This window comes from Lissotriton helveticus, chromosome 6, assembly GCF_964261635.1.
Source record: "Lissotriton helveticus chromosome 6, aLisHel1.1, whole genome shotgun sequence".
Lineage (NCBI taxonomy): Eukaryota > Metazoa > Chordata > Amphibia > Caudata > Salamandridae > Lissotriton > Lissotriton helveticus.
Window position 1 is genome coordinate 1,841,818,592 of NC_136067.1, and position 26,868 is coordinate 1,841,845,459.

At 43.2% G+C, this 26,868-nt stretch overlaps 1 protein-coding gene across 2 annotated transcripts in view; it reads left to right on the forward strand.

The window, feature by feature from the left end:
• The first annotated feature begins 2,909 nt into the window (after window positions 1-2,909).
• RPS6KC1 (ribosomal protein S6 kinase C1) overlaps window positions 2,910-26,868 on the forward strand; it is a 479,581-nt gene continuing 455,622 nt past the window's right edge. For both annotated transcript variants that reach the window (XM_078649767.1, XM_078649766.1), the window contains exon 1: window positions 2,910-3,120. In XM_078649767.1, coding sequence (XP_078505893.1) covers window positions 3,013-3,120 — 108 coding nt within the window. In that variant the 5' untranslated portion in view covers window positions 2,910-3,012. The remainder of the gene's footprint in view (window positions 3,121-26,868) is intronic.

Genomic DNA, 26,868 nt, shown 5'->3' on the forward strand with positions numbered 1-26,868 from the left:
GCTTCTGAAAATGTGTTTTTTACAAACATATGTATCATTGAGAGGAGTGCCGGATCACTGTTTGCTAATTAAGGATCAACTATCATGTCCAGGGAAGTTTTTTGAAGTGAAGTAAAAAATACTTTAAAAAAAAATATCCCACCAGTTTCCGATGTCGTAGAAAGGACACAGTGCTGCTTCTGACTTTTAAAAAGTAAGGGGTACTTTGTCTAGTCACGCATTCTCTTCAATTTATAAAGTACACTCAGGAAGGAGCCAATGACAGTTTGATGTTTTGCCAGTATTTGTATATGCAGATACATGCCCTCAGAGTCACTGCATGTCGCTGCACCAAAAATGATGAAAGATGTGATCCCATGCCTGCAGGAAATACGATCAACAGCATAAGTCTGAAATAGCCAGATGACAGCAGGGTCCACAGTAGATTGTTAGCTGACTAGTCAATTTACAACACTGTAGCGCCAATAAAGTACACAGGAAGAAACTAAAAAAGAAAAAAAAATGCCAGCGCTGTAATCTTTCTTTATAAACCATAAGTCCACAATCACAAGGAATGTGAAGCACCCTGGGTAGGCTGTCCAGATGTTAGAGGACACTGGTGGGACTCAGGGGGGCGTTCTTTTCCTTGTTTTTATTTTTTTAAGTTGGTTTGCCTTAAGTAGTTCTGTAAAATTTTCCTTTTCCTCACCTTCTGTAGTCTTGTGGCCAAAACACGCAGGATTTCTTCTAGATCGTCGCCAAAATGTTGTGCGGTAAATTCCAAAGATGACTAGAGGTAGCCAGGAGATATGTTTCATGTAGAAGGTTTATTGGTTGGTTCAGTAGTATGTTACAGGTTTCATAGAGGTCTTAAAGAGGTCCCACAAGGAGCAGTATAGTTGCTGCTCAGCCCACTCTATTTAACTGTCATTCTCTCCACACAAGCAGGCACACTAACATTCCACTCTCTCTGTCATCAGGCATTCTAACATTCCACACAGTCATCACATTAATTCTGGCTGAGCAGCTAAGGGGGAGATGCACTTGTAGGAATCAAGGTATAACAAAGAGTAAAATCCCTAGTCCTTTCCAAACTGGACTATGGAAATGCCATCCTAACAGGGTCACCAAAAGCTTATCTAGCCCCACTAAGGTCAGTCCTTAACATGGCAACTCGACTCATAACTGGTATAAAAAAGATTTGAACACATTCCACCAACCCTCAACGCACCCAACTGGCTTCCAATGAAAGGTAGATGTATTTACAAACTGGCCTGCATCACACACAAGGCCCTTCACGCCCAATCCCCCAACTACCTAAACAGAAACTGGTAAAAGCTGGAAAATCCAGAACTCTGAGAGCACCAACTCACTTCTTCTCATCCCTCCGAAACTGAAAAGAAAAACGACCCAGTATTGATTCTAATCTGGTAACGTACCCAGGATGTGGAACGCACTCCCTATTGACCTCAGATGCAACACCTCCTCCTCTTGCTTCATAAAGGACCTGAAACTCCTTCTCCTCAACCACTACTTTACCGACCAAGTCAACCAACCTAGGCATCAATAACATTATGGACTCCCCCTCACTTTGACCTTCAAGGGTGGTGATTATCCGACTATTTCAACCACCTGCGTCTTTCTCCCCTCACTGTATACATAAGTATTATGTCTTTGCTTATATCTTTATGCATCCTCATGTCCTGCGATGTTATGCAATTTTTCTTTTCCTTTGTGTATGTAAAGCGCTCTGATACCCACGGGTCTAGCTAGCGCTATATAAAACTTTATGAATTAAAATTAAAATAAAACAGTTCTGGCCACGAACCCGCATGCACGTTGATTACTGGCAGAATTTCCAGGCGATATTCCAGGTTCTTAGCACAATTATTTTCCAGGTTCACAGTACACCACAATGCTTCTGCCTGGTTACAATAACGCCGGAAAACGCTCACTGCAGTAACTCCCTTGATGTCCTTTGTACTTCAGGACAACTCCCTGGTGGAATGCAGTGACAACACCACTCCGGTTAGCCAGAACCAACTGACAGTTAGACCACAAGGTTGTCCAGGGGTTATTGGATCAGCATCAATTCACAGCAGCATCACCTTATCCAGCCTGCCCTCTGGGAAGCACCATCCCATTTTCGTCGCCACTTTTAAGAGGCGCAGACAGTAGTTTTGAATAGAAGAGCTTTATTAAGATAGGAGGAACAATCCCTGGACATGTCCATACAGCAGCAACTGTTCTCCTCCTCTGGTCCACCTTCCAGAACCTCTGAAGACTGGTAACCATGGAAGATGCCAGGGCAGTTGCTAGGACACAACAAGCACTTTAAGCTCTGTTCAATGGTGAGTAAGGCTTGTTTGAGAAAGAGTATCATGACTGCGCATTTTGTCAATTGTGTACGCCAACATTTTGTTACAGAAATGTGTTTATTACGCCTGCAGGATACGTCTTCTTCTGGAAAAGTCACTAAAATCATTCCGTTTCAAAATGGCCGCTGCATTTACTTTGTTATTCTTAAAGACAAATAACATAGAATTATCACCTTCTTAAATTGTTCCCAGGGGGGCTTTCGTGTAACAAGGTTTGCTTGCGCGATAGTAAATGAACGAGCCAATTAGAAAAACGTTACTTCTGTTTGTTTGGAAACTATTCGTGTTTTAGTCATTTAAAAAAAATGTATGGTACATTCATTGGATTGGTATAGATTTTTTTTATAAGGGTTAAGCGATGTACTAGTACTGGCTAACATTAGTGTAGTGGGATAGCTGATACAATGTCATTCTATTTTTGACAGCTTTCCCCCGGAGAGCATTTGTGTTGGAGATGTGATTAGTCTAACATGGCCGCCAGAGCGTCCTATTACATCTCATCAGCTGGCACCAGCCTGTCCTTAGGTACACTTGTGACTGTATGGGTCTAGTAACCCGGAAGTATAAACGCAGCTGTGGGACACGGCTGTGGTGGAGGCTGCTCAGTGACAGCCCGGGGCGGTTCTGATGGTGTCTCTGGGGCCACCAGGCCAGCATGATCGCCCGCAGAGGCAGCAGCGGCGGGGAACTTGGTCGCTTCTACACTGTCACTGAGCCCAAGAGACATCAGCGGGGTTACACCGTGTACAAAGTGACCGCCAGGGTAAGTGTCAGCCCCTCGGGGAGCATAAGACTGAACACAGCTTACTGTATAATTACATACACGGTCTGGACAGTCAGATGGGTACAACAATGCATAAAGCACTGCACTGCAAAAGCAGTGCACTGTACACTCAATGACTTCACGCAGGGTTCATTCTATCAAAGCAAGGCTAGTATCTCTGTTCAACTCAATACTGCACATCCTACTGCAGACACAACCGTTTATTTACAGTCTACTGCAGCATAGCTGCCAAAGCTTCAGATTGCTATGTGTGACATTTTTATAATTTCAGTGTAATTATGAGTGACATTTCAACCACAGTGAGTGACACTTGCTCGGGAGCAAAATCAAGCAATGAAGACAAGGGTAACATACAAATATCAGAAATTACACCCATTTGAGCAACAAGAAACTAAGAAAATCTTAAAACGGCAGCAAATCACAGAAATAGAAGGGCAGTAACCTAGTGTCCTTTAAACTGATCGTAGTTTTGAGAATATGCAATGCATCATTGGTACAATCAAGAGCTTTCAACAGGGATATTTAACCCCTCTGCGAAATCACTATGGTAGTGTTCGTTTTATAATACATTTTCTCTAGTAGTGACAACACTACAGCTGCACCTAGGTGGAGAAAAAATAAAAAAAATAATGAATCTGCAGAAGTCCTTGAGAAGTATCTCTGTCTGCTCAGTCGGCTGCATACTCTCTCACGTGCTGCACAGTATCAAAGTCAGTCTGTCCCCAGCCACGACTGGTGAGGACCTCTGAATGCACAACTGATCACTGGAATGCATATTTGTATTTTGTGCATTAATGGGAAGTTTTTCTCTGAATTAACGATGCTTGGTTTGTTTCTGTTAAACAATTGCTTTCATTAGATTTGTAGTTCCATGCTAGGTGTGTATCAGAGGCCTGTCTGCCCTAAACACGACCTGCTCACCCACTCCCAGACTCAAAGCAGTGTTCATGAGGAGTTCTAGTGTTGCCAGGCGACAGCAAGAATTTCTGGGGGCCCAGGCTGCGGCATAGTCTAAGGGAGGAAATAAACATCGCAAAGCACTAGAAATGTAAGCGCAATATTACGCTACACTTACCTAGTCACATAGCTCAGTACTGTACTTGCAGCAATTTATATATGGCAGTTACGGAAAAGTGTTTTAAAAAATACGTAATTGATAATTACAGATAATAGATTACCTGCTCTCCCAGGCACTTGCTGATTATTTATGATCGTCACTGGGCAGCTGAGCCAGGCTGGTGGTGCCAAGGCCCGGTTTTCTGGGTCCTGGTCGTGTGAGAAATTACGGCCGCCGCTCTGCCATTAATCATGCTGCACCCGGTGAGCACAGCAGCTTGCTGTACCCACTCTCACAGCAACGGCCCCCTGCGGTGCTGTCTGAGTGATACTCACTCGTGGGTCAGCTGCTCTGGCCCTGTCTGGGGCCGGAATGGTGCATGTGGGATCCGATTCCAGATTGAAACCATGAGCCATCTTTACCACAGACGGCGGTGTCAGCAGCTTTCGGTCTGACTTGCCCTGCTGCACTCACTGACTGTCCACTGCGGAGATCCATCACCTCGTCCCTGCACCCCGAGCGAGGTCAGGACCAGGAGCTGCGCATTTGAAATTCAAGAAGCGCAGGTGGCAGCAGGAGGACGGACCCTGACTCGGGGTCCCCCATTGTGTCTCACTGTCTACTTCACTATTCGGCACTGACTGCAGTGATGTCAATTTAAGTTTGGCGCCACGTGCGTCGGCCGAGAGTGTGCCTAACTTAGCTGGAGCAGGCATCGCTCAGAGCGCTGCGGCCGACGCCATGAAAAGTTTGCAGCACTTCTACGCAGCGCTGTCTCAAACTAGCCAGCCGCCCTATAGTTCGTTAAAAATCTCTGAGGTCATGGGCGCCAGGCACGGCACAGCCAGTAGGCACGACATGAGGGCAGGCCCCCAGGTCTCGGTAATTAATTGGGCAGGTGGTGAGTCTGTGATTATGACTCATTTTCAGCGCGCCTTGGGCGGGAATCAAGCAGAGCCAGCAGCCTGCAAGCCCCATTTTGCAACATTGTAGCAAGCAATCTCACAGAGCTGCCAGCATTATTTGTCAATTACTCTGTCTGCGGGGAGCTGAGCAGCCGGCGCACACACAGGTCCGAGGCACCAGGCAGTGCGCGCTAGCACCCTGGCGTTATGGTAGCCAGATTCAGTGGTCAGCAGAGAGTGGGCAAAATGCGTGACAAAGTATTTCAGTGTGGTGATGCGGAACACCACACTGAAATGCGTTAGAGTCACGCCTGATGCGTGATACTTGGCAGGACTGCTGCAGGCAACACTGCACAGCCCAGTTCGCACAGAACTGCCTGTCCATTCAGCTGTTCGCACTACTGCGCGCCGTGGACATAAACACATGGCACAAAGCACAAGTTGCTGCACACAACGCTCCCATGCTTGTAACTCAGCACAGCTCACTGCACACAACACATCCAGCTATATACAGCTGCAATGGCTGTACTCATCGATGCCTATCACATTTGTATTTGCGTATTTATATAGCACAAACGTACACCAGTTGCACATTGTCTCTAATGAGTTAATCACAGGTTTATTATTATCGAACTATCATACCAATGCGGATTTAAGCCACGTATTTAAAGTCTAGCGGGATTTGAGCAGTTTGTTTTCTGAGTGAACGTTAAAGGGGAGAGTGTTACAGTGCGCTGCACAAATCCTGCTGCTGAGGAAACCCTCCCTCCTAGAAAGGAACTCTTATTTTTTGGAATTTGTAGGTGGCATTGATCAGCTGATTTTAAGGCACGGTGATGATCCTTGCAAATAAACTTCGGTGCAAAAATGATTGCTTGCCAGAATATAAGACTTTATGCAGTAGACGCGATACAATTTTATGAGGTAGAGGCAGGTAGTGAAGGATGGTAAGCGTTTGAGCAATGTGATTTTGACTATCATTTTGGCTGTCACATTCTGGACTAATTGAAGTTCCTCTTTCAAGGCATAAGGGAGTTCTAAGTAGTTGTAATAATCAAGCAGTGATGAAATAAAATCATTCATGATCTTACATTATGGAGAAATGAGATTAAGTAAATAATCTCAGGAAGCATGCTTGGGTAGAAAATCAGGAGGCATCTTTGTATTTCACCAAGTGGGTTCACTCAATAGAAAGTTGTCTTATTAAAATCTGATTAGCTGGAATATTGATGGTATCATGGCCCAGATCAAACTGGTGTACGTAAATATCAAGGGGGGAGAGAGAGAGTGCTATAATGGATTCGTTCTCCCTAGTAGATTATGCATAAACAATAAGAATAATAAAAAGGACCTGGCTCATGGGGTAATGTGCATCACCTCCTGTGTGTGTGTCTCAACATGTTTCGGAGTCGGAACTCCTTCTTCAGGACGGGGTACACAAATCCCCACCTTACTCGCCCGGGGGCCCATTAAAATTTTTTTTGAGCTTACCCCACGAGCCAGGTCCTTTTTAATCATCACTCGTCGAAAACCTCACCACTCACGCACATAAAAACAAAACCCTCACAAACACCACACATAGCCATCTAAATAAGTGCTCCCGCGTAGTCTTAGGTCGCAGCACGCCGCATCCCGTAGAGGGGTGCGAAGACCCCAATGATGAAGCATGACACCAAGGGTCCTTTTGGTGTGTGAGGGGTATTTTACCAACACTGGTTGCTCCCCACCATTGTAGGGAAACCCTTCCAGAACAAACTGGACCACTGGTAGTCATTTATAAAATCGTATATTATGTTACCACTGGAGACTTGGACTACAGCTGATCTTAAGTTTTATGGTTTTGATTGTAATCATTTGCCTGGTGTTTCATCCAGTTCTGGGAGGGGAAAAGGAGGACTGCCTACTTGGTTCAGATTTTCGTTGAAATGTCACGTTACACCAATTGCTTCTGGTCATGAAGAGATTCAAATATTTTTTGTTAAGTGGGAATGCAAATTTCACTGCTGTAAAATAAATTTTCATAACAACGATTTTTCCTCAGGTAATCATAATTTTGGTACTTTGTTCACTATTGTTAATATCCACGTTTCTTGCGAGGAGTCTTACCTGGCCTCTAATTTGATAGTTGGAGGTGAGTTTCATGCCAACAATGGATCAAAATCATTGCCTTCAGTCCTTTAAATTGACCTAGGAAAGATAATCATATTTTACTACCCATAGATTTAATGGGCTTAGCGCTATACATCCATCTCATTGTGCACAACTTGGAAAGTGTACATGAAATCTTATGCAGTAGTGATGAGCAAACTCACACGTTTACTAGGCAAGTATGCTCTAAAATGTTTGATTATATCTTGCTTTCTCTGGGTTTGGGCAATTTCATCCTTGAAGTGGGTGTCCGGGCGCGTTGGTGTAGTGACATCAACCCTCTAATAGTTAATATTTAGTTACCAGTAGTTATGTTACTATCAGTTATTTACCAAGGGATAACTCATGTTTTTAAATTAAGTCCAAAGGTTTAAGACTCAATTGGAATCTTCCATATTGCAGCAATTTTTTATCTAGTCTCCTGAAAAGAACATTTACTATGCTTTATTCATGCTTATTATCAGAGTATTCACCTGAGGATATTGTAGGTTCCTTTATTAATTTAAGGGACTCTATTAAGAATCTGCTTCTTAGGCCTGTTAAGAAGGATCATAGTGATACCCCTAAATTGTTCAATTCCTTAGCTAGCTGCACAGTCACAATGAGATGGAAGGCTTTGTCCATGTCTGGAATTATCCAGTTGCATGATACAGTGATTCTTTGGGCATAAGCAGAGCCTGTATCGCTGTGAAGAGGCACGCAGACTCCACAAATGTCCTATGGATTACACGTGGGACGAATTCAGCTTTCCACTCAAAAATGAAGTGGAAAGGAAACCTAATGGGTCATGAATGTTTAGTTTTGATTTTGTGAAAGCAATTCAAAATCAGTTTCTTGATTGACAAATGCAATAACCGTCATTAACATCTGCTGTATGACTGCCAAACTTTAATAAAAAGATGTTAAAAAAAATGACGTGAAATGATGAAACTTGACAGTCGTTGGCTGGCTCGTATGCTACATCATATTATTATTATATGTAATCCTGTCCTGTAAAACCCACCACACAGCCCTAGCCACAGTTGGACTTCCATGATTGGAGGCAAATGATCTGCGAAAGGTGTACCCGGACACTGACACAATCTCACCTTTAGTCTCATGATACACATCATATAACCAGGCTTGCTATTGTTTTGTAAAGTTGTATTCCCTTGTTTACTTTCTGTTCTTAGTGATTTACTGATTGCTACATGATGTCCTTTTGTGAATGTGCCTACCAGAGTAGAACAGAGAACACAATATTATTTGGTCTTTAAAAAAAAAGGAGTCCAAAATAGATCTATATGCTCCATTAATCAAGAGTGTCTTGAACTCAGCCTGTATAAGTGAATTTCCTAGTTCATGCTCCTCTTCTGTGATAGTCCCTGTATTTTAAAATGGTAATCATAAAGATGCCTTCTGCTGCAGACCACTATCTAAGAGATTCTGTAGTGAAAGTCGTCGGCAGAGTGGTGTTGGAAAAATTTCCAGCTTGGGTGGAGAATCATAATTCTGTCAGGCGTACAGTATGGGTACAGAGAAGGACTAGAGACCATGGAGCAATTCTTAAACTTGCATTCTATTATTAGCAAGTATAGAGTAGTGCTAGAAAGCTCGGTACATGTAGCTTTTATGGACCTAATTAGCGCGTTTGATCACATGAACAGGTTGAAACTTTGGGAGATCCTAATTCAAATTGGTATTGATATTTCTCTTTTTTTCGTATTTCTCAGCTATGATTAGATTTGATTCATGCCGCTGACGTGATTTAAAAAAAAAATCTGAGTGAAGTTCAGTAAACAAAAGTTAAGGGTCAGTATGTGGTTGAGAGCTCTCTACAGCTAGCTTGACTGCCCGTAGGTTTATATGCGCATTGCATGACTATGTTCACCATCAACAGGTCACAGGTTCAGTTCAGACCCCCACATTGCCATGGTTATAATAATTTTAACTGCATTCAGAAGCTTCAGTCCCGTGTTTAGGCGATGGATATTGTGAGGCTTTTTGGGGAAAGAAATTCTGCTTAGATTTTGATACTGCACCAGAAGTGTTCAAAGGAGCATTGATTACTGATCCGTCTCTGATTATGGCTTCCCTAATTTGTAGGTTTTTATAGTTATCTGCTCATTTTCTAATGGTGAGGTTAGGAAAACAGACTGGATGCAATAACAGAAAATTCACAGCAACGTACCCAAATACTGGTCTGTCACAGGAATTTAGTTCAAATGTTTTAAACCACATCCTTAATTACATGGACAAAGCTTCTTGGAAAATAAATCAGTTTTACTTTCTTAACAATTGTAAATGTATTTATATACCGCTTAATACCCCAGACAAGGCGTTGAAGTGCTTTTAGGTGATGGCACGTTACCCAGGAAACCAAAGGTGGATTAGTGGTGGATTAGTAGGGTGAAATATAAATTGTTATTGGGAGTGGTAGACATGCGAGTCTGTCAGTTGTATGAATACGCTAAAGGATGGATAGAGGAAATAGTGTATATCTGTATACATAAGTAACGTGCATTTGTACAAAGAAATGATGAGGAAAACAAGCCCCATCCACTTAAATGAGTGCCAACACCCACCATCTACATCCAGCTGCCCAATTTCAGCACTGCTTTTAGGCCTTATGCAGCATTTCAACATGTTTGCATTTGTCTGAGGAGAAACATCATGTGCTAAGGAGCTGAACCATGCCTAGAATAAGTAGTGAGAATTGATTTATTTTGCAAGTTGATATCTTTGTTATGGGAGGATGAGCAAGCTCACATATTCTTCTTTATCATTATATGTAGTTTGCGAGGTGCCCCTGGAGGCGTTTTGCACTTTGAACAGGACATACCTACAGCACTCAGGGAAACTCCATGAAGATCAAAAAAATGTAATGAAAATAGAATATAGACTTCTTAACTCATTTGGCTTGGCGTAACGCACTCACAGCTTAGGGGATGTATTGTGCATCACCTCCCTGCTTACAGAAGCATTCTAATCTACCATTTTTGGGAACTGTTTACAGCTGGTACCCTGAACTTCCATTATCTACTATAAAAAGGCCACAGTATCTAACTGAGATAGAAGAAGAACCACACATACGTAATAAGAATAGTATTTGGGATTTCTAAATATTTTGAAAACCAAATGTTACAATTTTTGTAAGACATGGGCATTTTAGTGGTTGGTAGCACTCCATTCGATGAGACATAGGCCAGAAAGCGAAATTAGCCAGTGGCTCTTTTAGAGAACCACCCTCCATCTTTTTATACTACTTAAAACACTGGAGCAGCGTTTTGCATAAAAGAGCAATCTGCAAATGTGGGCCAATTATTTGTTGTGGCTGGGCTGATTTTTGATCCCAATCCAACCCTGCTCTGCTGGAAGATTGGTGCTTTACAGCCCACTGACAGATGCTGAGGGCTGCATCAGTCACCACCCTCGTCACCACACAATACACAGAGGACATAGCCTGGTTCTACACAGCACTCTCCTCTGTACGCTACGTAGCGATGCAAGGCTGACAGTGTCCTTGTACATGCATCCTATCACTGCATATCTAACATTGGCGGTTTCGTTTAGGCTAGTGTCAAAGAAACTATTAAGAAGTTGTATACTAAGTGTACACAACCCAGTATCAGATTTTGTAATGATTCCGAGACCGATTGGAAACAGCTTAAGTGCATCTAGTACAGATTCCATCAGTGACTCGATTTAAAACATAGCCTAAGTTTGACTGTTTCTGTACTGCCTCTCAATATTTATTAATTAAAGACGCAAAACGTCCGCTATGTTAAGAGCGCTCCTGTTGTTTGTGAGAGGCTGTAGTTAACAAGTATTCACGTTTCAATTAATTTGTTGCAGAATTAACAGCAAAAAAATCTTGAACCTCTTAACATCTGAGCAGGTTGCTTTAGAGCATCAGGTTGGATAATTCCTATCTTCAAATCTCAAACAGAGTACTAAACTGATGATATATTAGGGACGCAAACAAAAGGAAGGTGCAGTTCTTAATAAAATAATGGGAATGATCTGAGTACAGCAATAACCGACTTGGAAATTGGGAAACCAATGGACTGCACCTAGCAGTACCAAATGTCCAAAGTTGAGGTTGCTGAATAATATGGCGCCATGATATGAAATGAAGCGAGCCAAGCCAAAACAAACACTTGGGAATATGTGTGAATGTTTTTTAAATAGAAAGTATGCTTGCAAAATTGAACCAGATTGGTCAAGGAATAGATGCTTTTGGTCCTGAAAACAATGTGATTTTTTTAAAAACAATTTTTATTGGGTTTTACAATATCCGCATTACATGATCACAATCTCCATCAGTCAATTCAAAAGATCAATCCCCACACATGTTGGCTACCTGCATCTTCCAACATCCCCAAAGCGCCCCGTTACCCGTTTCCTGTGGGGCTGTATGCGGTTAATATTGATACCTATATCCCAATGTTACACTAACCCCCAACATCCCCTAAACAAGTGATGCTTCCCCCCTACCTTTCCCCTGCCCTCCCCACTCCCCCCCCCCCCCCCCACCGGCGTGATTCGTCCGGAACTGTTCCGCTGTAAGGGTGCAGGAGTCACCAACTTGAAAGTCAGTCAGTGCACCTGGTCAGGTTCCGGCCATCCATTAAGGGTGCCTCCTCCTCTCCATCGTCCTTGGTCTGGAAATCTCGCAGCGCTTGCACTAGTGTTTCCCATGCCGTCGCTGCCTCCAGTCCCTTCTCATTGTTCAGTCTTCTAGCCTGCTGGTACCTAAGTGTGCTTTCGCTGCCTGCCCATTTCAGGAACTCGGCCCTCCACCTCCTGACTCTTGGCCCTACCGTCGCCTTCCAATGCCTCGTGATTTCTCGTTTTGCTAACAGCAGCCTCATGTCCACAAACTTGCTCGATATTTTAGTCTTCGACGTATGAGGGAACCAGTGCAGGATACTAGTGGCCGCGTCAAAAGTCAGCTGTCTCTCTGTAACAGTGTTGAGAGTCTCCCCTACCTCCTCGCAGTAGTCACCTAACTCAGGGCATGACCACAACATGTGCATTAAGTCCGCTCCTAAGTGTGTGCATCTAGGGCATGCCGCCTCCTCCACTGCAAAATATTTCTGGATTTTCCCCGGCGTCAGATATACTTTATGGAGAATATAAAAGTGCACCAACTGGAACATCGCATGTCTTGTGCTCTTTCAAGCCCTACATACAATGCGTGACCAGGCCGTCTCGGGGATAGCTCTGCCTATATCCACCTCCCATTTCTCCTTCAGTGTGTCTAGGGGCATTAGTCCTTCAGTAAGCAATCTGGCATATGGACATGTTACCGCCTTAAAAGTCCTAGCAGCCATTGTGACGTACTGGCATGCCATAGCTAGTACTACCCGCCAATGCGTCTGTATTGCCCTAGTCAATGCTGCATGCAGCAGGAAGCCCCACCTAGGCAGATCATATCTCCCTTGCAGTGTCTGGAATGGCAACAGTGCCCCGTCCTCGTATAGGTCGCCTAGTACTTGTATCCCATCGTCCTCCCAATCCAGAAATTATGTCCAATCACCACCATGGGGGAGTGCCGTTACCATTTCCAACGGGATCTCAGGAGTACTCCCGCCGTTCGTTGAGAGCGGTTCCAGCATAGTCTTAATGTCTTTTCCTCCAAATGGAGGCCCTTAACGTCCAGTTTCTATGAAAACAATCAGTGATGTGCTCCTGTCTGGCATGACCAAAAATTAATCTTAGAATATTTCTTACAATATGCTGCAGGATGTTCACAATTGCAGGTAATGCACATGCTAGAGAAACAGGTTTCTGTTTTAAGTTACTGAAGACAGTTTTTAAGCCAGCTAGTTTGGATATCCACTCCGGGCAGGAAAAACACAAGGAGTTTTTTTCAGTGCACCTTGCATAATTCTGATTGAGTTCGTGAGGATCCACTAGTGAGCGAACGTGGCAGCTCTTCAGTAAGATGTAATTCCTAAACTATTTAAATAACAACCAAAACAGGAGTCCAGGTTCAGAAAGACATCATCATTTATGAATAGAGAAAGTAAGAAGGACTATCGGAAAAGTCTATTGTCTGGCAGTCTATTATGACTCATTTTCAGTGGTTCTCTTTTGTCTTGAGGAGGCCTTGAAGTTACCTAGGTCTAAGACGGGTGGACAAACAAAAGAGGTAGCATTCAAATCAAGAAATTAATCAAAGGAATATGCTAAACAAGTGAAATTTACCGACAAATTATTTGTTGTGAATAATTCTTCTGTTTTAGCAATTAAGACGTACATGTGGAATAAACTGTGTAATGCTCGATAAACGTTAGGAACACTAAACTGCTCTGTAACTTTTTATTGTGTAGGTATGTTATGATGAAAATAAATTGTTGATGTAATAAGTGATAAACCAATACATGATACTCTGGTCTGTGTCTTAAAGAAATTGCTAGTTAGAATTGTGTTCTATGCAAATGTAGGGATGAACGCTTAATATTGACTTACATAGGGTATGGCTAATAGAGCGCTATACTCTTAAATAATACCATTTCAACCCTAACAGGAAAAATATGTGCATTACTCAAACATCTAGAACCAAGAACTATTGGATTGGGAAATTAACACAATATTTTAGTACCAGAGAGCCCTTCAGTGGAGAAATGAACAGAGTGCTCTGGATGTAATAGGCTCTTGAAGGACAATTACTAAATCCTGCCAGCATAAGGGAGTACTTGATTAGAAAATTGCTACATTTGAGGTCCAGGGACCTTTTCAGTGGCCGTCGTACTAGTAAGAAATAGCTGCCTTAATTCTCCTCTTATACATCTAGCCTTACTCTTCAGTGAGGTGAGAAGGCGATAGCAGCAGTGGTCTACGGCACCATTCTAATCTGTTCCTGCGTGGGGTTTTGGATAGGCAATATAATGGTAAGCGGTTTGGTGTGAGGAACAGGCACTAGTGTTTCACGGTGCAACTAGGTAAGGGGAAGACCCGAAACGCCTTTATAGTATGTAAGCCAAGCACCCACATAACAATGTCAAAACAAATCCTGTGCACATGTATAGAGATACTGTTATTGACTGGTAAAAGTACAGATTAAAGTGTTCAATTAATGAGGATTCACAGAGGTCGACACCGGTAGTTTCATGAGAAAAAAAGATATTTATGCAAGCTTTAGAGTTTGTCAAAACCAAAGGCGCCAGCCGACATGTGTTTCGTCAATAGGGCAGTGACCTGTGACTCTTCAGGGCTAGGAACAATATAAGACGTGTATTCAATTAAAGTAACAGAATCTGTACAATGCTAATATTAATGCATAATAGCAGTGAAATGAGTGAGGTTACACACACAACACCCAACCTAAAGTGGAAACCCTAATGAGACATCTTTCAGAAAATCGAAAGAGAGAACACAAACAAATACGTGGAAACATAAAACATATCCCGTTGGAAATGGTAACGGCACTCCCCCATGGTGGTGATTGGACATAATTTCTGGATTGGGAGGACGCTGGGATACAAGTACTAGGCGACCTATACGAGGACGGGGCACATTCACCTTCAGTATTGCCTGAGGCTTGAGCCGGGCTGTTACTGGAGTGAGCGCTGCATTTTCGCTCATTTGCCTCCTCCCCTGGGTGAACAGCCGATTCAGGGCTGACTCATCGGGGCCACGCTCGATCAGACGGCGGCGGCCATCTTGAATAGGGTTGTGTATAAAAACAGTTGTAGGACTTGCTCGCGATGATATTCACCTTCAGTATTGCCTGAGGCTTGAGCCGGGCTGTTCCTATTTTAAACGCTCTTAAATTAGTTTTTACCTGCTTCCGTGATTACCCTTTGTGTCCTACCCCCCCTGTATGCTAACGCGGATTTATCGCGCTGCTTGACCCCACCGAACAAGGGTGGAGATATTACCGCTTCAGGCGTTTTTTAAAATCTTGAGAAAAGTTTCTGGAGTGAGCGCTGCATTTTCGATCATTTGCCTCCTCCCCTGGGTGAACAGCCGATTCAGGGCTGACTCATCGGGGCCACGCTCGATCAGACGGCGGCGGCCATCTTGGATAGTGTTGTGTATAAAAACAGTTGTAGGACTTGCTCGCGAGGATATTCACCTTCAGTATTGCCTGAGGCTTGAGCCGGGCTGTTACTATTTTAAACGCTCTTAAATTAGTTTTTACCTGCTTCCGTGATTACCCTTTGTGTCCTACCCCCCCTGTATGCTAACGCGGATTTATCGCGCTGCTTGACCCCACCGAACAAGGGTGGAGATATTACCGCTTCAGGCGTTTTTTAAAATCTTGAGAAAAGTTACTGGAGTGAGCGCTGCATTTTCGCTCATTTGCCTCCTCCCCTGGGTGAACAGCCGATTCAGGGCTGACTCATCGGGGCCACGCTCGATCAGACGGCGGCGGCCATCTTGGATAGGGTTGTGTATTAAAACAGACGGCCATTGCTTCGCGCAGCGAACGCGTACAGCGGGCGCGCCACAGTCGCGCCGGAGTCCAGCCAGAGTCCTGCCCGTCTGCGCTCGTCCGCGCTAGGTCGGGCCTTGGGCCCTGGTATACTCTCCTTTTGGTGAGTAAAGCCACTATATTCATCATGACTCTCTCATACTCGTCTGAAGAGTTACTTGCGCTACGTGGTGCTCCTAATAATAACTGCTCCACTTATCATTTCCCGCCACACAAGTTTAGCTGTCCTCGCTGCAGTTTCTCACTAAAAACTCCCTCCTTATGCAGATCCCTTCAACGTCAAGGTAGACGAAAAAGACAGGTATGCTCTAGGACAGCTCCCACTCACCCCCCTCTAAGATTTTGGAGCATAAACTGCAGATCTTTGCCACAACATAGATATAATATCCATGACTTTCTTGCCGAAAATCTACCTGATGCGATATTCCTGACCGAGACGTGGCTTAGAGACTGCTCAGGCACGGATATTGCAGATGCCATTCCCTCCAATTACGCCATCCTTCGTCAGGATAGAGTTTCTGGCAGGGGTGGTGGAATTGCAATAATTTACAAGAATGCATATACTTGCAAGTTGGTAGATACCACTCAAAACGATTGCGAATCAGCCCTATTTAAATTGTCCATTACCTCCCAATTCACGCTGTCAGGACTACTGGTATACCGCCCCCCTGGGACAGCGAGTCCATGGATAACATCATTACTGGATCTTCTAGCCCCAGTAATGCTTAAAGCGTCGAATTTCACGATCTTAGGGGACCTAAATATACATTTAGATGACCTCGAGTGCCCTAATAGGAATCAGCTTCTTTCCATCCTGGAAGCTTTCAATCTTCAACTGCTAAACGCAGGTCCCACACATAGTGCGGGTCACTTATTGGACCCGATTCTGTCCAACCTGCCTTTAGACTGTTCTCGTGAAGCTCTACAAATTGCTTGGTCCGACCACTTAGCTGTCCCCTTCTCCTTAGATATGGTTATAACAGCAATAAGACCTGAAGTGGAGATCACGAGACCAGTTCGGAACTGGGGGAAGATCAATATGCCAGAATTCAATAAGCGATTGATCAAAACACTCCCGTGCGCTGAATTACCAGTGGCTGCACTCAATTGTGCCACTGAACTCTGGCTAACCAACGCGGTTAACCTAGCACTACCGATGACATCAAAGTCCGCACCCTCACACCACCCCCCGGCCCCATGGTACTCGGAACAACTCAAAAGCTTACGCTCACAATGTAAGACCTTAGAGCGTAAATGGAGACAAGGCTATTCTCCTTCACGCAAAGTCATATACAAAGAAGCCTTGAAAAAATACCACAACAGTTGTAAAACTGCTAAAGCAGACTATACAAAAAAAACAGTGACTGATGCACAAAACTGCCCAAAGGTGCTATTCTCCGTCGTCAAAAAATTGACTGGTGCTAACTCTACCCCTCCTCCTCCGGCACTTGATGCCACCCAGTGTCAATCCTTAGCAGATTACTTTATAAATAAAGTTGATCTTATTTACGATCATTTTACTACACTACCAGGCACTACTTCCATTGCCCTTGACACGGTCCAGGAATCGGAAAATACCACCACTGACGCAGTCATTACTACCTGGCAGCCTCTAGATGCCACTTCCTTTGTCTCCTGTCTAAATAGTGTGCGATCAGGATCCCCACAGGATGCTCTCCCGGTCAAAATTCTTAAACAAATTGATCCCCTCACTCACCCCATTATTATCAAATTACTCAATGCTTCTTTAAGTGAGGCCCATGTCCCCCGACCTTGGAAACACGCCATGGTTGTACCTTTATTGAAAAAACTGGGTGCAGATCCTTCCAACTCTGCCAATTTTCGCCCTATATCTTTGTTGCCAATCTTCTCGAAGATACTGGAGAGACACATAAACTCCCAGCTTTCTAAACTGGTCGAAAACACTGCTTTTCTCCATCCTTCTCAGTCGGGCTTTCGGCCTAGGCACTCAACTGAGACAGCCCTCCTGGGGGTGACAGAGAGTCTCAGGCACGGTGTCGATCAGGGAAACACCATGGCGCTCATCCTGCTGGACTTGAGCGCAGCCTTCGACACCGTGTCGCATTCCATCCTCATTGACTCTCTGAAATCTCTAGGTGTGGCAGGCCAGGCCTTGGCCTGGCTGGTGTCTTTCCTTAACAACCGAAGCTTTCAAGTGTTTTCTTCCAAAGCAGTTTCCGCCATCTGTCCATCTACCCGCGGCGTCCCCCAGGGCTCAATTCTTAGCCCTTTATTATTTAACATTTATGTTAAACCCTTGGCAACCATAGTTGAACAGGCGGGGTTAACCCTGTTTTCCTACGCAGATGACACCCAGATTGTGTTCTCCTTATCAGGGAAAGACGAGAACGGTGTCTCCGCACTCAAGTCGGGCCTCACTCTTGTGGCCGATTGGATGCGGAGAAACTGTCTCAAGCTGAATGGGGAGAAGACCGAGGTGGTCATTCTGGGACGGAACAAACATCTATGGGGCCCCCACCACTGGCCCACCGAACTGGGAAATGCGCCTACTCCATCTGCTGCAGTTCGTAACCTGGGTGTCATCATTGACGACAGGCTAACTATGAGGCAACAAGCAACTAAGGTCGCAGCCATCTGTTTCTCAACACTGCGGTGGCTTTATAAGATTCTGTGGATGCTCCCCCTCTCCTCCCGTAGAACCGTAGTCCAGGCACTCGTAACATCTCGCCTAGACTATGGCAACATTCTCTACTTGGGCGCAGACAAAGCCACCATACATGTGCTGCAAGTTGTGCAAAATGCGGCTGCGCGCCTACTAAAGAACGTCCCTAGACGCACTTCAGCCACTGCCGCCTTACGCGACCTTCATTGGCTGAGCATCCCTGAACGTGTTAAATTCAAGGCACTCTGTTACATGTTCAAGGCCAAGCAGGGCAGCGCCCCAGCATATATTCAAGGGCTGGTAAGCCCCTACAGACCCCTGCGCTCTCTAAGGTCATCGGACACTGGTAACTTTACAATGCCAAGATGGAAGCTGACAAAAATGGGAGGCCGTTCCTTTTCCACTCTGGGTCCCAAATATTGGAACTCCCTCCCTTTGGCATTAAAATCAGAGACCAACCTACTCCGCTTTCGTAAGGCTCTGAAGACTCTGCTCTTCACTAAGCGTGACCAATAGTCGGCTGTGGCCTTAAGCCAAGGTGATACTTTCCTCCTTCTTCTACAGTCTATCACTGGCGCCGGGAAACCCATTGTGGGTAGCTGTGCGCGATACAAGCTTAAATAAATAAAAAATAAAACATATATATCTAAACTATACAGGAATGTTTAATGCGAAATGTTTCACTACAAGAGTGACTGTTTGTCTATTCCACAACAAAATGCGGATGAAAGAATGGTCATTGATTTTGGAAGACACACGAGCATGTTATTATCGCATGGAAACTTCGCTACTCTTGTGCACGTCGTCTCTCCAGCTTCTTTGGGACTGCTAGACTAAACTTATTTCCACAAGCTATTTACGCCGCCTAGTATTAACTTATCTTTGAACTGTTCACATATGTGGCCATAATCTTAACATTGAATATGATTTTACTCTGCTGATGCAGGACTTTCGTTCTTACTGGCATTTATAATAGACTACCGAACCGATATTTAACTTTTAAATGTCTTTAAATATAGTTCACCGGATGTCATCTATTTCTCCCACGTTAACACCCGGTCACTGACCATTCTGTCTCCGCATTTTCATTTACCATGACTTTCGGCTGACACAGGCATTTGTTGTGGAATAGACTGACCGTCATTCTTTTTTTTTTATAAAGTCATTTTTATTGATTTTCAACACACACAAACTTCCAATTACAGGACACATTTTCAATGGGGAGCACATTTCTTGATATAGTATAAGAGTAGATATTATCCACAAATAAGATAGCATCCTTATCCCAATCAATACCCAGATAACATCCCATAGCAGGACGACTCCCAAGTTTGGTGCCCCCCCATGTGCCTCTACCCCTCCCTCCCACTACCCCCTAACCCCTCCCACCGGTGTGCTCCGAGTAATATAGACAAGGATAATCAATCGTCGTCGCTGGCCCCACTCCTACTCAATTATTATGTTCATCAACATTTTCCCCGAAGGGCTTCCAAGGAATCCGAATCAGATTCTGGGAGCTTCAACAGGGCCACCAGCGCCTCCCATGCATGTGCAGTTTCTATTGCCTTTTCATAATTCGCTCTCCTGGCCTGTTGGAACCTAACCATACTTTCACTAGCCGCCCAAGTCATGAACTCTGCCCTCCACCGCTCCACACTGGGGCCCTGCTTGGATTTCCACTGTCTAGTTAGTTCCCGTTTAGCTAGTAATAGCCCTAAATCAATTAACTTGCTTGTGATCTTTGTTCGCGCTGTGTGCGGGAACCAGTGCAGTATACACACTTCCATGTCGGGCTCTATCTGCCTATCCGTGACCCCACAGAGGACCTCCACCACCTCCTCCCAATATGTCCCGAGCTGCGGGCAGCTCCACATCATATGCTGGAAGTCTGCCGCTTTCGTGTTGCACCTGGGGCAACATGCCAATTCCACATTAAAATATTTAGCTATTTGCTCTGGGGTTAAATACGCTCTGTGTATAATATAGAAGTGTATACGTTGAAATCTGGCATTCCGTGTGCCTTTCCATTCCCTTTCCACTATTTTGGCCCAGGATGTCTCAGGACTGACAGTCATTCTTGTAGTGAAACATTTCGCATTAAACATTCCTGTATAGTTTAGATATATATGTTTTATGTTTCCACCTATTTGTTTGGGTTCTCCCTTTCGAATTTCTGAAAGATGTCTCATTAGGGTTTCCACTTTAGGTTGGGTGTTGTGTGTGTAACCTCACTCATTTCAGTGGTATTATGCATTAATATTAGCATTGTACAGATTCTGTTACTTTATTTGAATACACGTCTTGTATTGTTCCCAGCCCTGAAGAGTCACAGGTCACTGCCCTATTTACGAATCACATGTCGGCTGGCGCCTTTGGTTTTGACGAACTCTAATGCTTGCATAAATATCTTTTTTTTCTCTTGAAACTACTGGTGTCGACCTCTGTGAATCCTCATTATTTAATTTATTTAATCTGTACTTTTACCAGTCAATAACACAATCTCTATACGTGTGCACAGGATTTGTTTTACCATTCTAATCTACCATTTTGCAGATGTCAGTGAAAGGCTTACTTCTCTGAACACTTAGCGGATATAAACATCGTAACACAATACGTATTCTTGCATTATGTCTGTCTTTTCTAGGATTGTATAGTGACACTATTCTGTTGTGGATTGTTTATTGACTGGGGTGGTCAAGTGTAAAGGAGATGATACAACCACAGAAAACGCTCTAGGTTTGTGCTGTACCTCGTTTGAGTGTCAGGGGAACTGAACCAACCATTGAATGTTGGGGCAGCATCCTCTGCATTTGTTTTCAAGACAGTGTCTGGTTATCTGCTGCTGGGAAAAGAAGTCATCAAAGACATCCCTGCGACCCATCTACCTAACTGCCCCCTTACATCACAGTTGACTGAGATACAGCAAAGAATAGTGGTATCAGCGATTTCAAGAATAGCAGCTATGTGAAGAACGTGCAAAAACGCAGGAAGGCAGCAACGGTTTGAGACACCGATAGATATCTCGTTGCAAAGACAGCAACATAATTGTGTTGCACAATAAAAAATTATGTTGCAACATAATTTTTTACACCCAGTTATATAAAATGGACGTGCTGCGCATTTGAAGGATGGTAGTAGCATTGAATAGCCTGGCCTCTCCTCATCCAGTTCTCTACCAAGGTTCCTTGAGGAAATGCGAAGAAAAATGTTAAGTCTGAGCAGTTAACATTGGTGTGGAACTATGACCCATCAAGGCGTTCTGGAATTCAGCACCACCACTGCCACCAAGCATGGAGATGGTTTATGTGTCGTGCAGAGACCCTGTATGTAGGCATCTGGTTCCACAAACACCACGGCTTGTCTGTGTTAGAAACTCTGTACCTGATCTAGAGACCCTGCTGAACTCCATCAATGAAAGAAGAATTGTCATCGGCAAAGGAACTGCAGAGGGTTTTGTCAGTGATGAGTTTTTTTCAGCTGAGAACATTTATACTTATGTGGTAGCAAATAGACCTCTAAAGAATCTCACCTTAGGTTGATGGTTGTAGCATCAGGAAATGGAGTTGGTGTATAAGGATAGTAAATATGAAAACGTTGTGTCAAATGGGGAACATGTTCTGAGGTATGAATTGTAAGGAAGTGCTTTTTAGGCAATATTCTTTCAAGTGAACTCTAAATTCTGAGCAATGTAATCAAACGCATGAGCCAAATATGGCTTGCACTTCATGTTTGGATGCGTCAAGGTTAAGTGAGCATTGTTTGTGAAATCGATTGGGAAATTAGGATTCAGTATCAACAAATGTAGTACTGGATAGATCCTTCGCTGATGTGATAGGCTCAACCATAGAGATACAGTGGTTATCATGGTTGCAATACCAAACAAACCAAAAATGTGGCGAATTGGTTGGACTGGCCTGTGTTTTTTGAATTGTAAATGGATTGTATCCTTATAGGAATATTGTAGATACCAATTTCCTTGTTTTCAAATATGACTGTTCATGATCAAGCGCTTTGTCATCTGATGCCCCTACTTCAGTGCGGGAAGTTACAGACAAAGCAACCTTGTTGGATTCCATCAGTAACTGCAAAAGAAAAGAAAAACTTTAACAATGTAAATGTTGAATTGTTAAGTGGAGAAAATATGGTCTAGTTACTTGGTGTGAAGCTCTAATAAACAAGCACAGATATTTTTTGATGACTTGATTTGCTATCTCGGCCCGATCACCAGTTCGGGGATAGAATGCTATTGAGAATCGTATTTGCAAACTTTACAGTAATCTCTAGAAGCACACTTTCGTCAAGAGATGGACTGAATGATGTTGAGGCTGGAACCTCTGCAATGGTGTGACAGTAGGTCCCAGTAAGCACCTTCTCCTATCAATCCTGATGCCACAGTTGTAAGCACAGACCAGAAATTGGAAGTCCCACGAGGGTCAGATGTCTGGTTTCCCTGAAAATTAGGCCTTGCTAAGTAAAGGAGATCAGCCAACAGCGAAGGTACCCATGCAGGATTTGTCAGCAGTGGGATTCACCTTGATCGACATTGTGTCTGTTTACCAGACAGTCCAGGTCCACACCACACACACATCTCTAAACAATGGTAGACTACTTCACAGTCATTGTAAGTTACTAATTGATTTTATAAAGTTTGCATGTTCCTGTTATCGAGTAAACTTCTTTTGACTTCTTATTTTAATCAATGCCTGCCTACTTTCTTGGTATGATTTCTTAAACTGTATATAGTGTAAAAACGAAAACATGAATATCAACCTCATTCTTGAACCCAAATACCATTGCATTTTGTTCATGCCATTTTCTCAGTGCTTTCAAAAGTCGATGTAGTGTTTACTTTTATTTTGAGTTCTTGGGATATGTACCCAGCGTCATTCCTGGTGAATAAATGTTTATATAAGAACTTGGTGCGCATACATTGCAATGGGTTTTCGGAAAAAAAGAAAAAGAAAGCTTGATTTTTTGTGTGAAATGTGCAGTTCATACATACATACATACATACATAACTGTCCTCTGCTGCTGTCATAAATAATCAAGGCAACTCTGTTCTTGAAATACGTTGTTTAATGGACTTTTAGGAATATCACAGAGACGATTAGATGAATGCTAGCACCACTAATAAAAGACAGCCATTGTGAATGGAGGGCAAATCTAAGTACATCTCAACCCTTATTTTATACCAAAACGTACCTTCTTCTTCAAAATACATTTTATGGCATTACAACTCAAAGTGTATGTGCAGTGTCCTTTCTTATTCTTTGTTAACACCATTAACGTGGATCCATTGTGATGTTAGAAAAAGCAGAGAAGAATCTCTGGGGAAACACATCCCAGAGGATTTCTACAGGCTGCAAAGATAAACAGCCTCCTGCTTAGTTTTTCAGCAGCACAAATTAAATCTGTCATGTATATCACAACTTTCATTCATACGTATAATTTATTTGATATTCCAACTAACACCTTTCTGTAGTTCCCTTACATGGAGGTTTAACCCCTTGGGCGCGGCCGCGATTCGGCGCCTGTGCGGCGTTTTTCGAAGTGGGCGGGTTTATGACGGCCCCCAGCCGTCATCAGCACACGAGCCCCGTGATGCATGACGGCTGGGGGCCGTCATCAGCATCGAAGGGGTTAAGATTCTGCTTTGAAACTAGAAAATTTCATCTGGTGAACTCACTGTTGACTGGAATCTATATTGATTAAGAACAAGATATGCATAATTTTCAAATATTATAGTAATAGAATATTTATTATTTTTGCTTTCTATGTGAGCACTGAATCGTCCTGGACTAACACAGAAAAAGTTGTCTTCCTTAGAAATTGAGGCAGAAATGTGTATGGATCTGGATAGTGAAGTGTTAGGCTTCTGGATTCTTGCATGTTTGATTTGCTATGCAGTAGGTATATGTAAATATCTCTACAGTTAAAGATAAAAATACTTTAGTTTGGAAATGACAATATTATTTACCCTTAGAGGTGTGTGACCGGGTCACTGCTGGCGTTTTATTCTAGATAAATTAAACTGGGATGGTGGGCAGTCACCAGTACCTTAACGCTACCCAAACAGTGAACCCTGGATAGAAGGGATTGTACTCGTAGGTGCTCTCCTTGGCTTGGAGGAGCCACTGGATACCATGTAGAGTTGAGACCCTCTGACAGGAGAGGTGAGCAAGCTGGGTAGCATGGAGAACCACTAAAAATGCTACATCAAGAGAAAGGAAAAAAAGTCAAAAGAGAGACCATGTCTTCCAGACTAGGAACATGCTGATTTATATATCTCAACTTTAGAACCTAGACCACACCTTGCACTACGCTCTCCTCCAACATCAAAGGTTATTAAAAGAGGGCTAGCACGGATCAGAACGCATGTGACAGTAGGCCCTCCATACCAACCTCACCGATGGGACACAGTGGAATCGTGAAGGCAGGCATCAGGGATGACAAAAGATATAAATCAGCTGTTGGAGCTGGTTCTTGGTTCTCTTACAGTGAAGTCACCGGATGGCTAAACCCAAAAATTTTCTACAGAGAACCACCACTCTTGACTATTGAGCGAGAACTTGAGAATATAAGCTGAAACCAAATGACACTAAAGACTGTTCTTTATTATGTCACAGTACGTATACTTGTGCAAGGGAAAAATAATTCTCTTGTTCCTTTATTGAGGTCTTTACACCTAAAGTACTTAGAGACACGTTAGAATGACGAGTTGCTAAAAAAGTGATCTGGATAAAAAAATCGATAGGCAACATAGTGTTGTGAGAGGATCAAATAAAACAGATTTGAAAATTCATGTCTGAAACGGTGCATTGTTCAAAATATAATTTGTAGACCTTTCATACCCAGACACTAAAATTGCCTTAATTCACAAACCATGTTTACTTTATAAATTAGCTATAATATGTTTGTGAAAATGCTAGAGTGTACAATATGGAGTTTCCAAGAAGTGTCCACGGTAGAGCACTAACAGTTGAGGCTGACGCAATAAAAGTAACATGTACATAGAGTCAGACTCCTTTTAGAAAATACATAGCATCACATAAGCAAGATAGCATTTTGCGTTTTACTTACTTCCAATAATTTTGTTGCTCTAAAGTAAGGCGGTTGGTAGGACTTTAAGATACGTTTCTACGGTTTAAAAGCCTTTTTCGATAACCGTATTTAGGTTAGTGAATGCCTTATCATGAACGGGATAGCTAGATGTGGTTGCTCATACAATCATGATTATTCATACATTTCCTCTAAAATAAGACTGATCTTCACTTTATGTAATTTCCATATAACATGCATGTTCAGAATACAAGAAGTAGAATGGTTTGCCAGGAACTGTTGACAAAAATATTCAGGAAGAGTTGACCTGACTCAATGAAGAGAGGCTAATTTCTCTGCACATACTTCTTCTAATAGGAGTTGGTCTATTAGATGTGACCATATTCCATTCCATAATCTATAACTTGCTTACGCCCAGTACCCATCCCAGGATAGGCCATCAACCAGGACTCTCCAGCCACCTCTGTCCTGGGCTTTTTTTTTCAGTCTGACTCCAGGTGTAATCCATCTCTGTGCAGTCAGCCTCGAGGCCTTAGCGCAGAGTGTTACTCAGCCTTCCTCTTTTCCTTTTCTCATGTGGTTTCCAGGTCAGAGCTTGCCTGCTGCGAGGCTGCGACCTATCCTGCTCCAGCGTCTTTCCATTATTTCTTCATGAGGAGGGAGTTGGAGAGTCTGTTGCCTTAGGTTTTTGTTACTGATGGTGTTTGGTCACTGGATTTGGATAATTTTCCTCAGGCAGGTGTTGATGAAGGTCAGGACTTTGCTGTTGGTAGTCACTGTTGTCTTCCAAGTTCCTGCTACATAGAGAATGACGGTTTTTACATTGGTGTTAAAAAAACCTGATCTAGGTTTGTAGCATTAGGTCCTTGAAGCTCCAGATCTTCTTTAGCTCAATGAAGGCAGCCCTTGCTTTGCCAATTCTTGCCTTGACGTCAGTGTCTGTACCGCCCTGCTTGTCTATCACACTTCCCAGGTATGTGGAGGCCTCAACCTCTTCCAGTGAATCGCCTGGAAGACTAACTGCATTTTTTCATAAACTATATCGTTTGGTAATAGTACGTAATAACTTGTTCACCTTTTATAAATATGTATAGGTATATATTGCAGAGTACGCAGTAACCACTCTCTGGGTCTCTAGTTATGTTTTTTTAAACTTTCCAATGAAAATACTTTTTTGCTTTGCTAATTACTTTGACAACATTAGATGACTCTGCATATAACTCGGAAGCTCGTTGACACATCTGTCTACATTTTGATATGCCAAGTGTTATGCTCATTTGTCCAAAGGTAAAGAGTGATACAGGAGTTCTAAAACAAAGTGATTTTCATTTCAGCTCCTATAGGAATTCTAGTCTTATTTCCAACAAATACGTCTGTGGAATTTTAGTTTGTGAACTGAACATCATCTGCGCCATCTTGCCCATTCCTCAGACTCACGTCTGAACATACACGACAGCCATTTTAGGTACCATGGTCTCCCTGTTCACGA